General features: G+C 38.0%; 1 protein-coding gene across 1 annotated transcript in view; it reads right to left on the reverse strand.

Annotated features, from left to right (window-relative positions):
• The window catches only part of GABRG1 (gamma-aminobutyric acid type A receptor subunit gamma1), a 46,881-nt gene extending 37,272 nt beyond the window's left edge, over window positions 1–9,609 (reverse strand). Inside the window, exons 1-3 of the mRNA XM_059817921.1 lie at window positions 9,555–9,609; window positions 4,955–4,990; window positions 2,746–2,895 (exon numbers count right to left, since the gene is read on the reverse strand). Coding sequence (XP_059673904.1) covers window positions 2,746–2,895; window positions 4,955–4,990; window positions 9,555–9,609 — 241 coding nt within the window. The remainder of the gene's footprint in view (window positions 1–2,745; window positions 2,896–4,954; window positions 4,991–9,554) is intronic.
• Window positions 9,610–16,813: the final 7,204 nt, after the last annotated feature.

The following is a 16,813-nucleotide window of genomic DNA, read 5'->3' on the forward strand; positions in this document are numbered from 1 at the left end:
AAGGTGGGAGAGATGGAACAGTGTGCAGCCAGAATTCTTTCCTTCAAAAAGGAAAGTTGAAAAATAGCAGCTAGTTTGATGCAGGACTGAAGCTAAAACTGTGTGGTTATAAAATTAGGTAGCCAAAAGGTAATGTTACAGCAAGAATAATACTGCTTTATTAATGTACCAACACTCCAAGGTTGTATCTGCAATAAAAGGGATTTATAGTACAAATAAAAAACCTCATCTGGTAACTACTATTACTTCATACTGAGCAGAAGGTACTTTAATACTGGTGCCTTTATGCTTCAAACACCTCAAAGTACATTGCATAAATGGAGTTAGACTAATAAGATTAATAAACATAGCAAAGGGTGGCAGTTAAGAAATCACTACAACTCATGTATTTTTGAATGAGACAAACAGAAAAAGACAGTGTTGTTTTCTCCTGTTAAATTTCAGTATTGCCTCTGACGCTTCGATTTTCATTTGGCTCTCCTTTATCATCTCCCTCAGCTAACTGCATGCTTAACAATGAAACCCCTTATCTCACTCTGAGATGCTGAAATTCTCTGTCAACATCAGAATAAAACAAAATTCTGCTCTGGTATTCAAACCCAAAAAGTTCAGGTTCAAAACAAAAAATGTTGCTATTGTAACTGAGCTTCGTAATTCAATAGTAAAAATGTTCTGTGGGATATTATTGCTTTGAAAGATAATTAGAATTCCAGTTCAATAACCTTGTTGTACAAGTACTGACATACACTCTGAAGATGTGGAATCTGACACCAGATTTTATCCACATAATTGAAGCATTCTAGGATGAAGGCACTATAGCCTGATCTTGTTTTTCTATCTGTTAAATATCTGCTGCAGTTCCCAAGCAGCTGGGCAGAATGCGATGCCTTCACCCGAAGTTGGAAATTTCATCTTATGTTGTCCAAAATTCCTGCCTTGTGGCAGAAGCCTGCAACTTCCCCTCCATCCAGAAGAGAGTCAGTGTTAACATTTGTTCTCCTGGCAACGAAGTGGGTACTCCCAAATGTCTCCTGTTCTCATCGCTCTGGCTGATTATTCATGAACCTTATGTTTTAATATATTGGATGGAGGCAGGTCCCAGATAGCAAAGGGCAGATTGGTACAGAAGTATTGCATCAAGAGAGCCAAGAAGAAAAAGAAAGGGAGCATTTATGCGAGACAAGCTAGAACCAAGTGTCTTCTTTCAGGAACTGATATTTGGAATCCAAAAAGCTGTACATTGAGTTACTCACAAAAAGGCAGAGTTCTTGCCCTATCGAGACTCAGTACATAACCTGAAAAGTGAAGGTAAGGATTACACCAAAATTCTTCCATGCCCATCTAAATCCATTTGACACATCAGAATAAACTCCTCTTCCTCTATTTTCCTCTCCATTTTTTTCTAAGTTTTATGGGGAGAGAAGAGAAACAGAATTCTCTTTTCCTTCATCTCCACCTACCAGCTAATCGCTGGAAGGAATCCTAGTGGAGACAGTTTATTCCCTCATAATCCCTTTGCTATCTGTTGCATCAAGCAGTCAGGGATAAAACAAGTAATGCTATACATCTGTCACACACTGAGAATTTAAGGAAAAATATGCTGGAAGAATTTCCTGTTGTCTAAATGTTTGCAGTAATTCAATTAAATGATCGTGAATGTGAAGACTTACAACAAACTTCATGAGATTCACATGTGATTATATGATTACAGTGAGAGAAAAATTGCCATTCAACATCTTCAGGGTAACAGTCAACAATAAAACAGAACTAAGAAATTTGGGGAAGAAAACAATTTCTCAGAAGCTTTCAAAAGAAAATCTTAGTTTGAGATTGCATCTCTCTGTTCTCCTACATAAATGAAACAAGTCTAGATCGTTGTATTATCGTATAAGCAGCTTACAGACTTATATGGCATTCCTTTGATAGGGAATGCCAAGTATTTAACAAATAATTATGGCCTCCACCTCTCCCTTCACAGTTCAAGAAACAAACTCAGAGAAAATAAATTGTTTTTCTTAGTTTGATCCAGCATGCATGTAGTAGACAAGAGCTGGAAAGGTTTCACATATTCCATGTTTTCAACACAAGATTCTTCCAAATATTTACACTTAATAGTTATATGCAAAATGATGCTTTGACTATTGAAAGTCAAAATTGCCTTGCTACTAGCTGCAAAGTTTGATCTATAGTAATGCAGTCTTCCTATATAACTCTAGAAAAGATAGAGTCCTAAGTTATAGTTTTAGATTCTTGTGAAGTTTTTCAAAATCTGAGCTAAGGGAAGAAGAGAACTGAGTTGAGTTAAATTTGCCAAGAATACCCACTTACAATGCATTTTCTACAGTAAGAGTGAAAATATCTGGGAATAATTTTTTAATAAACTCCTAGAGACTCAAGATCAAATTTTTAAATAACCATGGCTGGTTTATATCTACAATTCCTTCTGTCAGAAGATCTTAGTTAAACAAAGCAAATTTTAATGATTTATTATAGATTGCCCACTGTCCCCAAAAAGCAATACTTTATGTAAGAAAAAGAGACTGTAAATAGAACATAAAAAATCTACTCTTGCATAGAACATTATTTTTGCCAGTTCTGGAAAACTATTGCATCTTATTGCTGTTATATTTAGCTTGCTATATTAAGTTTTAAAAATTGCATTAAGTGGATTTTTGCCATCTTTGACAAAATGCATGCCATCTCTGGTTCACATCTTCTATTTACTGAATGATTTTATGGACTTACCCCCAATATCTGGCCGAAGCTTATTGTCATATCCTTGAAGTAAGGAGTCCAGTATGTGAGTTACATCCCCACCATGAATCTTTGGTGCAAGGACCCATGTTTTATTCACTGTTAGATCTTCATCGTCCTCATCATCTGCTTTATCAGCTCTATGGTGAATGAATAAAAAAAACACGGTTAGGGAAAAAACCCCAAACAGTGAAACTAAATACACAAGATGTGAAGAAGAAACTGATAAAATATTGTACAATATTTAGAGTACTTTATAAAAATCCAAATGCATTCTGGTGCCAACAGAAAGAGGCAGGCCCCTATTTAAAACATCATCTTTATGGTTTATGGCAGTAGAGAGTGTAAGCTAATAAACAAGTCCAGAGAAGCATTAACACATCACACATACAGAAAAACTCAAGCCATGAGTCAAACCCATAAACGCAGCAGTAGGCATCCTCTTACTGTCAGTCTTTTCCTGTTTTAAAACACAGAATATAATTCCCAAGCTTTTCCCTACATGTATTTCATTTTTAAATCATGGTACTAATATTTCTTAGAGATGCTTAATCATGGTAATAGATACATCTTGGTGTAAAGAACACTAACAGATTCTCCTTCCTAGTAGCCCCCATTCTAGCTATGATATAAAAAAATAAGACTTGTATACTTGTATACTTGTTCAACTCCATTCAAAGCAAACAAACATTCCATCCATGTGCTATGACTAAACATTCACAGAAGCTGCAGTCATGTGGTAATTATGTATCTGCATGTATACATGGTATAGTTAAAATGCTGTTCCATTCCTTTCAGTCAAGATCATTTGTTAGCTACCTATTTTATCATGATGAAACAAATGTACAAGGAAAACCCTTACACATTTATTTATTGCTTACCTTTTAATTAGGTAAGCAGCACATATAGTTAATCACTAATCATTAGAAAAAAAATAGCAATACCTTGGTTGCATCTGGAGATTCACTCAGATATCACCGAAAGGTCAAAGAATGCCTGGAAGTAGTTTTCTTTCCATTTGAATCAAATGAGTGTGGACTTAAGTATTCCTCCAGTGCTAAAGTTTGCAATCTATATTACTCATCCAGCTTATTTCGGGGAACTGCTATGGGCTTCAACTCAAGCAAAGTGCATCAGACTGATAGCAGTAACTTTGATGGTCACACAACGTATCTTCACAAATGGACACTGGCTAGCAATTATTATGGAACCTGTGCAACCCCTGTAAATCTGTTCCAATGTTAACATAAGCACAGATATTCCAGTAAAAGAAAGGAATTAAATTACTGTCCTTGTAACAATTTGTATTGTACACCCAAACTAAAAACGTTACTGCTATATTATTAGAAAGGGATTTAAGAGCTTCTAAATTACACAGGCATACACTGTCCTCAAAACTAAGGGTGGAATTTTTCAGCAAGTTTCCTACAGGAATGAAGACCACCAGCATGTTCCACATGGAGACAGCACTACACCTTCAGGCGGAAAGGACAAAAAAAGTCAGGAAAGGACAGAGATGGAGTAGGCACGCCTGGCTTTTATTGCACTTCTTTGTGGGAATGCACCAAAACAGTCTGTATTCATAAGACCTTGCATCACCACTCCAACAACACTTGCAAGTCTCACTGAAAATCAGGGCTATCATGGCTGTGGAAACTGCTCAGTGGTTTTGGCATGCCTGCTTAATTTGGGAAGTGCAACAGGGAGCTTGCCACAGCTCAGTATGTTCCCAGAAGATGAACAAAAGGCACTGCTCAGATATCCGGACTTTCATACCTAGCTTGCTGCAAACAAGTTGCAAGAGTCTATTATAGCTGAAAGTAATACGCAATCTAAATACAACGTTCACTGACAGCTTCCCCTGTAACAGTCTGAAAAGAGCTTTCATTCTTTTAAATTGAAATGCACCGTAAAATACTTAATCTTTACTGCACTACATAGACATTATAGAAATGTCAGATATTAAATATTTAACATTTCCCATCAGCAGGATCCCACTAATGGGAGCACTAAAAGAAGTAGGAAGCTAAGGTTTGTAAACGTACACTCTTTTTCCCTCAAAGCTACCTATTGCTATCTCTTTCATGTTTCGTTACCACGCAGCTTTTTTTTAATATATTTTTGGTCTGCTTGCCTTTATACCATCTAATTACTATATAAATTAGCTTACGGTTGCTAAGCGTGCAGAGGCAATCCCAGCCTTTCCCCAGGGCCATTAAGATGATGAGGAGTAACACTTAATTTATAAGCAGCTTTTGAAGGAAAGAGACATGCCCACTACAAAACTGACCTTTTCTTCTTCTTCTTTTTGTCCTCCACCCCACAAACAGCAGAAAGTACAGCAAAACCACCAGAGCACTGTCCAGACCCAGGGCACCTGGCTCTTAGGATCAGCCCAATTATTTGCAGAGAATTTGAAGTGATGATGACACAATCTTGTCCCATTTTGATGTTCTTTCCACATCTTTATTAAGAACAGCACAGATTTAGCCAAAATGAAAAGTGCAAGAGGTCATGCCAAAGGCCCACACCCACCTAAACCCAAGGGGACTTACAATAATGATACCTGTACTCACAGTCACCCAAATATCTTGACATTTTGAAGAATTCTTAATTTTATTTATAGATTCACAGGACAAGTCAGGCGGGAAGGGACTTTGGGAGGTCTCTAGTCCAGCCTCCTGTTCAAAGCAGGGCCAGCTCTAAGGTCAGACCAGGCTGCTCAGGGCTTACTCAGGTTGGGTCTTGCAGACCTCCAAGAATGGAAACTGCACAACTGCCCTGAGCAACCTGCTCTCCACTTCTCTCTTTTCTGCTATTTGGTATTTTTGAAAGAACTTGAAATTAACAACAACAAAAAAATACAGCTATATTTCAGATTTTTGCTTGCTTGCTTGCTTGATCGATTGATTGAAATGTCCTCCAATTTTAAAACTCTGTACTACAAATAGGTATACAGATGAGGACACTGATAGCTTACAGAGAACTATTAATAATGCAATACCAGGGGGAGAGGGAAAAATTCCATCCCAACGTCCAACAGCTTTTCCAGTCACTACTAAGTAAATCTGCTTAAGGAGGCACTCTATTAGAAAAAACATTTCTTTACTCAGTATCTGAGAAGAGTCTTAGCTTAAAATGCGCATTTCCTACTATTTACTTGGAACTACCTGGTTTTACCTAGAAAATATCATACATAAAAAAGTGCCTGCTGCTAGAAAAAAAATACACTAAACATCCATACCAGTACACTAGGATAACAAAAGGTTGTGGCTCACTAATCCATTAGCTAAACCAGCAAAGGAACCAATAAATATCAGGAATTAATATAATCAAATGTGGAGGAACTGGACTATCGCTGTTCCACACAGTGAAAGGAGCTATTCTCACTCTCCCTATTCCTATTTTACTGGCCTTTTTAGAGATGACAGACTGTGATTAACCCATCTCACTACCAGAATACCATTTTTTTAACTCTTTAAAATGTGCCCCAGACCATCGAGCACGCAATAAAGACTATAACATCTCCACAGTGCTGATGGCACCCAGTTCTACACTTCCGATTCCTAAGCCATAGCCACTGATACGCAGCCACAGGACTGAGATAAGACAGGAATGATGCTGGCTGGAAAAAAGAAGTGACCAAAATATATAGAAAGTCTTCTGTATGCCCTCCAGTGAAGCAGAGCACACAATACCTGCCAACTTAAATTCTCAACCCAGAGGTTTTGGGAGGAGTCGGAAAAAGCAGCCAGCTCCCCCAAAAGAGCACCTAAACATACAGAAGCAGCAGGACAGACAACTGTGTACATTATCATTTCTAAGAATCTGAATTACTGATCTTTGTCATACTAAATAGATTTAACCCACTCTGTTTCAAAGGTTGAAATCCCTTCAGAATTACAGTCGGCAGGACGAGTTGAGATGGTGTTACCAGGATCTAACTGAGGTTGGTAGACCACGTTCTTTAAAGAAACATTCACTTTGGAAAATAAGATGGTTCAAAGCTGTTGAGCTTTTTCCTGTGTGCCTGTTTCTCTGCGTCTCACATTGCAAAATACAGCTTTCTTCCCAGGGTTTGGAATGGGGTAGAAGGAAAGACAGAAGACAGCAAACTTCATTCCAAACCAGAAAATAAAATGTTAAATTCAGGTATGCCGTTCAAATACTTAGCAACAGTTAACTTGGGCTGAGCACGTTTTTACTTCTTTGCAGTTAAAATAAATCTAACAAACCCATGAAGATTAATGTCAATTAACTCTACCCTCACTTTGACAATAGCACTTTCCCCTCTCTCCCACAACCCCAGGAAGAAAGGCAAACTTAATTAAAGAGGAATTCTTTTCCTTTCCAAGTTCATCTAAAGGTTATTTCACTATACACAGAACATAATACTTGATCCTCTCTCCATTTACTGTAAAATATATTTTTTTCAACAAAGTTTACTCAGTAGGTCTTTTTCAGAATGTCTGTAGAGACAATGATTTAGAACAAAAATATGACGTCAGACATTAAAACATTTCTGTTCCATGGCACAATGCTATTTTATATCTATTATTGCAGGTGTTAATCCTAATTTTAATGATTTTATAAATAAGAGAGACACCTAACTTCTTAATAAGCTTGTTGTTATAACACTTCAGCGAGCCTCATAAACTCAACAGTAAACTGCATGTATACAGTTAACAGTAGTTAGGCAAAAAGTGCCCTAATTATGCTCTCTGTCCTTCAACTAATTGGAGACATTACCACGACTAACGAATCCCTGAGCACAAGTGACTAATGACTAAATAAGCCTTTTCAACATCAGGCAGCATACTCATCTTCAGACATTAATATCATAGGTCTTTGTTCTCCTTTAAATATGAGAAAAAACAATCAGATGAGCTTTAAGTTGCAATTAATATTTTTCAGGTTATGTAATGAACTGGAAAAAAAATTGATATAGTGAGAGTGCTCCTACTGCTATTTGCATCATGCGTATCAAAGTATTACATGTCAAACTACCCATAGAGCATAAGTGGGAGTATTTAAACACTGCTAGGGGATTAATTTAGTTGTCCATTCCCAGGATCCTATTCTCACCCAACATACCGAGGGTACCCAGTCCTCCAAGTGGGGTTGATTTATATATAGGGAACCCCTAGACTTCTGGAGAAGCAGTAGAGACTGGGCTGGGAACCTTAGTTATCTTCACTGACATTTCATGCTTGTGCACAAGCAACTCAATCAAGCCCTCAGTGGCTGTGAGGTTTAAACATCACTACACAGTAGCTCTGTCTATTTGAAGATACAGTGTTCCTTCCATACAAGGAATGTGCTGATGATCATTTAATTAATAAATAAATAAGAAGGGAAGTCAGTGTTTCAGATAATTTCTATACTGAAAGATCTGAAAGGAACATAACATTTTCCTTTTTGCCTTTTTGCCTTTGCCTTTGCCATTTTCCTTTTTGCCTTACACAGGCCAATGAAAACCATGAGACTAGTTGTGTTAGTTCATTCAGCTAAGGATCTTCTCCAACAGCAGCCAAAAGCATTTGCTTCAGGAGTTTTACCAATACAGAGGTAGGGCACAGAGACACTTCTCTAAACCACGAAACGTGCTTTAAGACAGCTCTTATTCACTGGCCATGCTTCCCGGCATATTACATTTATGCCCTTTGTCTAGGTATAATACAATTTAACTTTTGTTTTCCAGTACTTAAAAAAAAAATATTACTGTTTTTCTCAACTTTCAGACAAAATGGTAATTTTTCCCAAATTGTAAACATGGGAGAATACTTTGTTAGCAACAATACAACTTCAGAGGTTTCTCAAAATACAGCATTTAAGCAGATAATGCTTCATAAGAAGTCAGTCAAGACAGACAAGGTTTCCAGGGAAGTTTTCCAACCTGTCAGACATCTAACCAGACCCTACCTTACTCCATAACACCAAACATGATACGCTTATATGTGGTAAAGAAGTATATTTCACGGCCCCATCAACGAGAGTTCAGAGATCATCTGACCTAGCCAAATGCCACACATGAAAAAAGACTTAGAGCATTGCTGAAAAACAGAACATGATCACTGTCACCCCCACAACTACAGTCAGACATTTTTACAGATGCTGGTGATTATTCTAATTCAGAAGCTAAAAAACCAAGTATTTAGCCATGTGTCATGTGCATGACCAAGGTATAGGACCACGTATACATGAAAATCTGGACTCTAGGAGGATGACAAGTTTAAGCAGTGCCTGAGACAGCAGAAACTTTCTAACAGAGAGCGAAAAATGCAACTTCAACATGGTAGGAATCAGCAATTACTCTTATCTCAGCAATTTAAAATACATATTTACATATTTCCTTGGATCTCCCTAAGATAAAACAAGGGCCTCAGACAGACTTGTTGTATCCTTCAGAAGCTGCAAAAGGATTGGGACTCCTGCACATACATAAATATTACTTCTTTTCAGTAGCAGCAATAGCAGCAGGAGCATATAGTCATGACTGCTAGAATAGGACACAATTACATTTTTCTTCAAAAGACTTTCTTGAAATCTTTGTTCCACTGCTAGCTGTCAGTACTGGATGGTTTAAACATCTCTCAAGATTTATCTTCCAAACTCGATGGCTGACTTCATATTCATCAGTTCTATTACATTTCTGCAGAAATAAACTCCCTTTTGCATTCCATCATCAGCTTCTTCACTGATATGCTTTATCCATTGCAGAAAATTTCTGGGAAAATAAGTGTAACTGCAAGCAAAGAAATGCAGCTGCTGAAAATACGTCTCCAGAAAGCATTACTTACTCTTCTTAATCCTGAGGGATATAGATTCACTGATGTTGTATTCCTTCATCCTCATCTTCCCTAAACTGATTTAGACACTCTCTTGACAAAAATCTCTTTTATCTTCCCTCCACCCATTCCATCTCCAATGCTTTTATCAATCTATTTTCCCCTCCTTCTGCCTTGCCAGACTCTGGCATATTCTTTTGTGTGTCAAAATGTATTTCTCTCTCCCACTGAAGTATGTTTTACTTATTCCCTACATCTTTTTACCAGTATACCTACCACATACTCTCAGGTCGATTCTTCTTCTGGATGCACATACTGTCTTGTGCTCTTCACAATCTCTAATCTCATATTTGTCTGGCTATTTATAATTTCCTGCCCTGTTTCCTCTTTCCCCTCTCCTTCCTGAGGTTTTACTAAAGGGATGAATCTGAACCTTAAGTCAGCAGTAAAATTATCAGGGAAAAGTGTGGAAAAAAATATTAGAAATTCTTATACAGAAAGAAACATTAGATTTTTAGCATAAGCTACATAAAGAAGTTCACTTAGTATTAAATAAGTAAAGTTTTGTTAAAAAAAAAGAACAATCATAGCACTAACAGAATAAAAGCAGGTACCTCTGCTGTTCATTCCCTGTAATGAAAAGTGTTGCCTACATATTTGAGTGTTTAGGCTATCAAACTTGTGATATATTAATAGACATCGCAAGCATCAGGTGATCAAGCTCTTTTGAGTCACTACAGCTTTGAAGTACGTCTCTGAAAGATATGAAACATTTTCTCTCACACACAATAACTTCAGTACAATTAATTTTAGTCCCAGCAAGACCTTCTCTTAAAAGCATTATCACATTTCTTATAAAATGATCTTCAACATCTCTGTGATACTAATATAACAAGAACTAATCAGAACAGGAAATACTGAACAATACAACCAGAGTTAACTCTGAACACTTAATAAAGGCACAACCTGACTGCAAAGAGCATTTATACAAATCTGAATTTTTAATGTTAAAAACAACAGGTTTTATTAAAGATGTGTTCCAGAAGAACAATTTTGTTCTGAGATCCAAGCAAATTGCTCTCCTCCAAGTCAACTGTCAGATAATGCTACATATTATTTGAAATCACACTGGTCAAATTTGTTATTAATTCAAATGGCTTTTAAAGATCTCACAAAAATAATCACCTGGACTCACAGCATCACAGATACTCTTTATCCATCAGTCTTGTCATATAATACAGAGTTAATCTTCTCTCCTTGAAAGTTCATCCAAATATTGATATGCTCAGACCAGTATAACTGCTGCCTCTACTCCTATCAAGTTGCAGTCCAGAAATCAATCGAAAATTTTCCTCACATCTATCTATCCAAGTACAGGTAATTCTCTGTGCCTGTTCAGAGCTGCTGGATTCTCAAATATATCTAGCTTGATTAGTATAGTGATGTCACTTTGATCATCTTAGTAAAAATAACTCTTTACCTCCATACGTGGTCACAAAAATATTCTTCCCAGTTTGGCAGACCTGATGGGGACAACTACCTCTTTCTGCACCCCTCTCTTTTATGCTATACAATAGAGAGCAAGAACCTTGCACGAGTAAGATAGCAAACCAAACTAAAAAAAAAAAAAAAAAAAAGAAAAAAAGAAAAAAAGAAAAAAAAAAAGGAAAAAAAAACCCAAGCTGATTCCTGCCATTTTCCACAGGATCATACAATTTAGACGGGATCTTGGGAAGTTGACTTCTACTCAAAGGAGGGCCAACTCTGAATTTAGACCAGGACGCTTAGAGCTTAGTCCAGTTGTGTCTTTGAAAACTCCATGGACAGAGGTCCCACAACCTCCCTGGACAACTTGTTCCACTGTTTGATTATCCTTGCTGATTTTTTTTTCTTTATACTTAGTTGGAATTTCCCCTGTTGCAATTCATCACCATTGTTCCTCATCCTTTTACCATGCACCACTGCCAAGAGCCTACCTCTGTCTTCTCGATCACCTACCTCCCTGTAAGTGCTGGGAGCTGCTGTTGGGTCCCCCCAAAGCCATCTCTTCTCCAGGCTGAACAGCACTCTCCTGACAGGGCAAGTCCTCCTGCCTGACCAGCTTGGTAGCCTGCCGCCGAGCTCCCTCCAGTTTAAACCCAAAACTGGATGCAGTATCTAGATGCAGTGTAACAAGTGCTGAGCACTTTTTAAGTGAGGGAGATGATCACTTCCCTCAACCTCCTGAGTGTGCGTCTGGTCCCACAGCCCAGGAGGCTACTGGCCCTCTTTGCTGCCAAGGCACCATGCTGTCCACCAGGAACTCCAGCTCCTTTTTGGCAAAGCTTCTCCCCAGCCGGGTAGTCCCCAGCCTGTCCCGCTGAGCGGGGCTTCCCACCCAGGTGCAGGACTTGGCACTCACCCTCGAATTTCCTAAAGTCCCTGTCAACCCATTCCCCCAGCCTCTCCAGCTCCCTCTGAACAGCAGCCCTGCCTGCAAACACATGAACTTGGTAAAAACAATCTTTCAACATGGAAAAAAAAAAAAAAATTGTTTTCAGGAAAGGCGAAAAGGCTATGCTAATACTGTTATTCCTGATGCTCTGAGCAGTTCTTGTTCCACCCCAGACAAGCGAGGAAATAGGACACACTTCTCACTTCTCTTTCCTCGCATTAATTATTCCACGTTCTGATTACAAACTTGCAGAATGTGTTATGTGGGGTTTTTTGGCTTACAAAAACTGGGTAAAACTTACTGATCCTAACACCCACATTCACAGTGTAAGTACACCTCTTCCTCTGTTCTGAGAAAATGATTACTACAATATCTTAAAATTCTTTGCCTACGAAACGACTTGAAAGTACCCATTATCTTCAGTAAGTAGGTCTTTCCTTTCTTCTAGTACAAACATTTCTAATGCTAGCTGAAAAATTAGTAGGGGCCCTTATGCCAACTATATTTTAATCTTAGAGATCAAGAGCATTTTGTCGTAAAATTTTCAAATATATATTTATCTTCTTCTACAAAAGGTCTTCTAAGGAAAACCTTCCAGCCATTGCATGCAACAAAAAATAAAATTTATTAGGAAGATAGAGTAGGCCTTAGGATAATCTGTACTGCCTTGACTGAAACTGAAGTGTAAACCTACTAAAATCCTTAGGGAGATTTATTTCAGATGGATTTAAATGAAACCTAGAAATGTAAATTGGTAAGTCTTGTCTTCTCAGTTGGTAAGTTTTACATTCTTTGTGGATTTTGGCCAGATCGTGCAATCAAATAATTAAAATGTAAACAGCCATATTCCACTGTTCATGCAGACCCAACAGCGGTGAATGGATGAAGATTCAGAGAACAGAAGATAAAAGGATAACGATAGCAAATTATAGAGCCTAAGAAGATATAACTGAAAAGGGACAAATGGTATTAAATAAAGGACAAAATATCCCCAAACTGCTAAGGAAGGAAGGACATGATGATGAAAAGGCATCACCTCTCTGGACTTCTGAAACATGTACTAACCACAGCAGTATCAGATCTCCTGGGATTTTCAGACCAGGATCATCACACAAAGACAGACACACATAAATCCATGTGCCACATGTCAGTACCCTGTTCAAGAGACTGCAGATCTCTATCTACACTTGACTGATGAAAGGTTAATTGTCATCAAGTTCAGAATGAACTGATGTATTGTTGACGGGTTAAGAGCATTGATCCAAAAAACACTTTCCATAGTGGAACTAGACTTAAAACAAACCTAACAAATGAATGCTGAGAACCATAGCCTCAATAAAAAGCAGTTACCCTAATTAAAAGCCATCCCACAGTCACTATAACATTCATCAAATTGCAAAGTCAACTTAGTTAGATTTCTAGATGTCACCAGCATCTCAAGGAATATATAAAATGAGCTCTCCTTCATGAGGCATTTTCAGTCATTTAAGCTGCTGGTATTTCAACATATTCAGGTGAACATTTGTTCTAACACAATTCATTGCATATTTCCTGCAAAATCCTCAGGTTACTAGGAATTTACTACAGCCCTTCACAAAAACACACTTACCTGAAATACTTCCAAATTCCGGTAGACATGTGAGCAGGTATCAGTCTCCTCCCACAGGAGGCAAAGAAATATGTATAGACTGAAGTAGCAACAGAACCAGAAACTTGCACTGAACTGCTCACCATAATTGTGGCATATAAATGAATCTGGCTTAAAATCATAGAAAAAGCCATACAACTAAAATAACTAGGCAATGACGTGTCCCCAAGAGAAGCACAATGAATAGGTTCTACGGAAATTTTAGTGTAACTGTCATTAGGCAATTAGGGACTAATCCAAAAGTCAATGAAATTAATGAATAATTGTACAAAGAGGTGAATATACTCTGTAAGGGCTAATGTAAATACTTAAACCATGTAATAAAAAGCTTGCTCTCTCTCTCTGCAAGTAAAATTATCTCTTCTCCACTGTAATTTATTGTGTATTAAATATAACACATATCTTTTACAACAGGAGTATTCCACCTCTTGTCAGATGGTGACTAAAATTGATGGCTGTCAGAGTTGTCCCCTGCTGAACGCAACCTGCAGGCCATCAGTTGGATGGCCCTCATCGACAAAGCAAGAACCTAAGGTACAGGTCCATACCTCGCCTGCAGCAGGTCTGGTAAAATCCAGTACATATTTGATGGCTGCATGCTGGTGAGATCAAGTACCTTTCTCCTCAGGGAAAACACTGAGGGAACTTTGTTTTTAAAAACATGTACATAATTTATTCTGCCATGTAAATACGGCATGGGACAATGAAGAAAAAAATTGTCGTGACTTATAGTGACAGAATTAGCCACCTAAATTAATACTTAATGCTACAACTTTTTCCTACTATAAATTCCATCCAGCTGTACTTTATTCTGAAAGATAAATTGGACCGTAATATTACATTAATAATAATAAGACTTAATAATAATAAGACTTAATCCCTCATGGTACACTGCCTTAAATAAGAAGAAAACCCTATTAAATGAAAGGACTAACAATCTATTTAAGACCTCAAATAATTTAATCCAAAGGAGATGTATCTCTTGTTACCTTAGATCTTTCCTATTCGCTATGTCTGTCCGTCTTCCTGAAAATAAGAAAAATAACTGCATATAAATCTAGAAACACAGAATTAGCCATTCACACCTTACCAGAAATTAATGCAGTGATGCTGAAAAGGATTTGAGGATCAAGGCAGAAAGCAAAAAGAACATGAGGCACACCAGAGCAGTACTAGAGCTAATCCTGGGACAGAGTATCTCAGCAGTATGAAGCAGGAGTAGGGAAGTAATGTTCTGTGTGTATCTGCCATTAATGATTCTGATACTGATATAATCTACCCATTTTTGAGGACTGTTCTTCGGAAAAAAAAAATGGAAAGGGTTTACAAAATGGTTAAACAAACAATTCAGTATTTTCTGAAGAAATTTAAGTAGCCCAGCTTACTTATCTGAGAGAAAAATGTAAGCTGCTATCAAGTTGCCTCTTAAACTACAGATACCAGCGAAATACTTCTAACAGTAGTTAGTATGACTGTAGCATGGGTAAATCCATTTCAATGGGAATTTCCACTCTGCACAGAGTATCTCTGATTGCGATACGTTTGTATAAAACCTTCATTTTGGAGTGGATCATTCATCCTGCAACAACTGCTAGACATATAACTGCACCGCAGCTTCTCATCTCTGAGAGGTGAGGAGGTTTCTCTGAGCAAATAATCTACAACATACAATGAAAGACTAGGCTGGAAAGAGAAAGACAGCAGGATGTTCTCTGAGCAAAATGCTGACTCTTAAGAATTTTCCAGATTCTTTTGGGTTCTATTCAAGGCAAAACTTGGCAGAGGCACACAGGGCAAGGCAGAGCTTTGGTGACTGGTTTCCCTGTTGAAGAGCATCCGGCTGCAGACTCCACTCCATTCCTGAAGAGCTGCTGCAGCCATGGGTCTGCACCCTGAGGTTGCCCTGCAGAACCAGGGTTATGAACCAGGACCTGGATTTCGCCACAGAGAGGTGGACATGGGATCCAGTGGCTGAGCTAGCTGTAGCAGGTGGTACTGGGAGGAAAAAAAAAAAAAAAATCAGGCTTTTTTCAGCTAGCAGAAGAAGGCAGAAGATCCGCTGGCTGGAAGCCAGAGAAACCTCAGACTAGAAATACTGTGAAATACTTCATCGGATTCCTCCTCATCCAAGCTTTCACTCAGGGACTTAGAAAAGTTATACTGAAGCAACAAACCTGATGCAGAAGCCAGGGTAAACTCTGCAGTTTTATTTATCGTGATATCAGACTGGATTATCACAGCAGATCCTACTGACTTGAACATCCACCAATGAAAGCATATTTTAGAAACTATTTCTTTCCATCTTTCCCATGTCACTAAGATTTCCCTCTTCTTTGAAGCAAGTTCAGCTCTTGTCAACTCCTGCTGACCTTTTTAGCCTCTCCAGTCACCTCTATTAGTTCAGTGTTGTTGCATGATTTACCACTTTAAGTTTAGATATGTAGAATCAAGTTTTTACATAGGCCAGTGTAGGCCACTGAACTCATCACACTATTGTCAGCGTTATTAAAAACTTATGCATGCATAAAATTGCAGAATCAGGACTTCCGTGTCATCTCCAGGTTAATTCAATTGCATCTGAATTACTCCTTTCAAATTATTAGCATTCAGAGAAATTGTTAAGAAATAAAAGTTAGTGTCACTGTTATCCACCACTCTTTGAAAGGTTCCTGTCAGTATGCTACATACTGTTATTTATAATTATCACTTCTCTCTGTTGATCCTTACCAAGTAAGTTAAGATATTGTTATTTTATCTAAGTACATGCTCAATTTAGAGCAAGGAAGGGCTACGCAGGTAATTAAAAAAGCCCTGGTACTATTCTCTCATAAATGTTACTACAAAAATGGCTCTTTGCCCATCTTGGGAGATGCTCACCTGAGTTCAACATACATGACTTTTTTAGTATATATATGATAGCACAAACCAAGGCAACTCACTTTCAAACAGTGCATATGCCAAGTCCATTTAAGTAGTCCTGCCTACTGGCCGTAGAAACTAGGTCTTGTATTCTATGCGGATTATTACAACTCCTCTACAGCTTCAAAGAAAAACCACAGATCCCCCAACCCCCTTGTAATTTACTCTGTGGCCAGACTTATGTATCCACAAAAAAGTTGATCAAAGTCAATGAGTGCTCACCTGTAACCTTTTCTATCCATCTCAGAAACACTTGAATTGGTAGCAAGG

The sequence above is a fragment of the Gavia stellata genome, chromosome 5 (genome assembly GCF_030936135.1).
Source record: "Gavia stellata isolate bGavSte3 chromosome 5, bGavSte3.hap2, whole genome shotgun sequence".
NCBI lineage: Eukaryota > Metazoa > Chordata > Aves > Gaviiformes > Gaviidae > Gavia > Gavia stellata.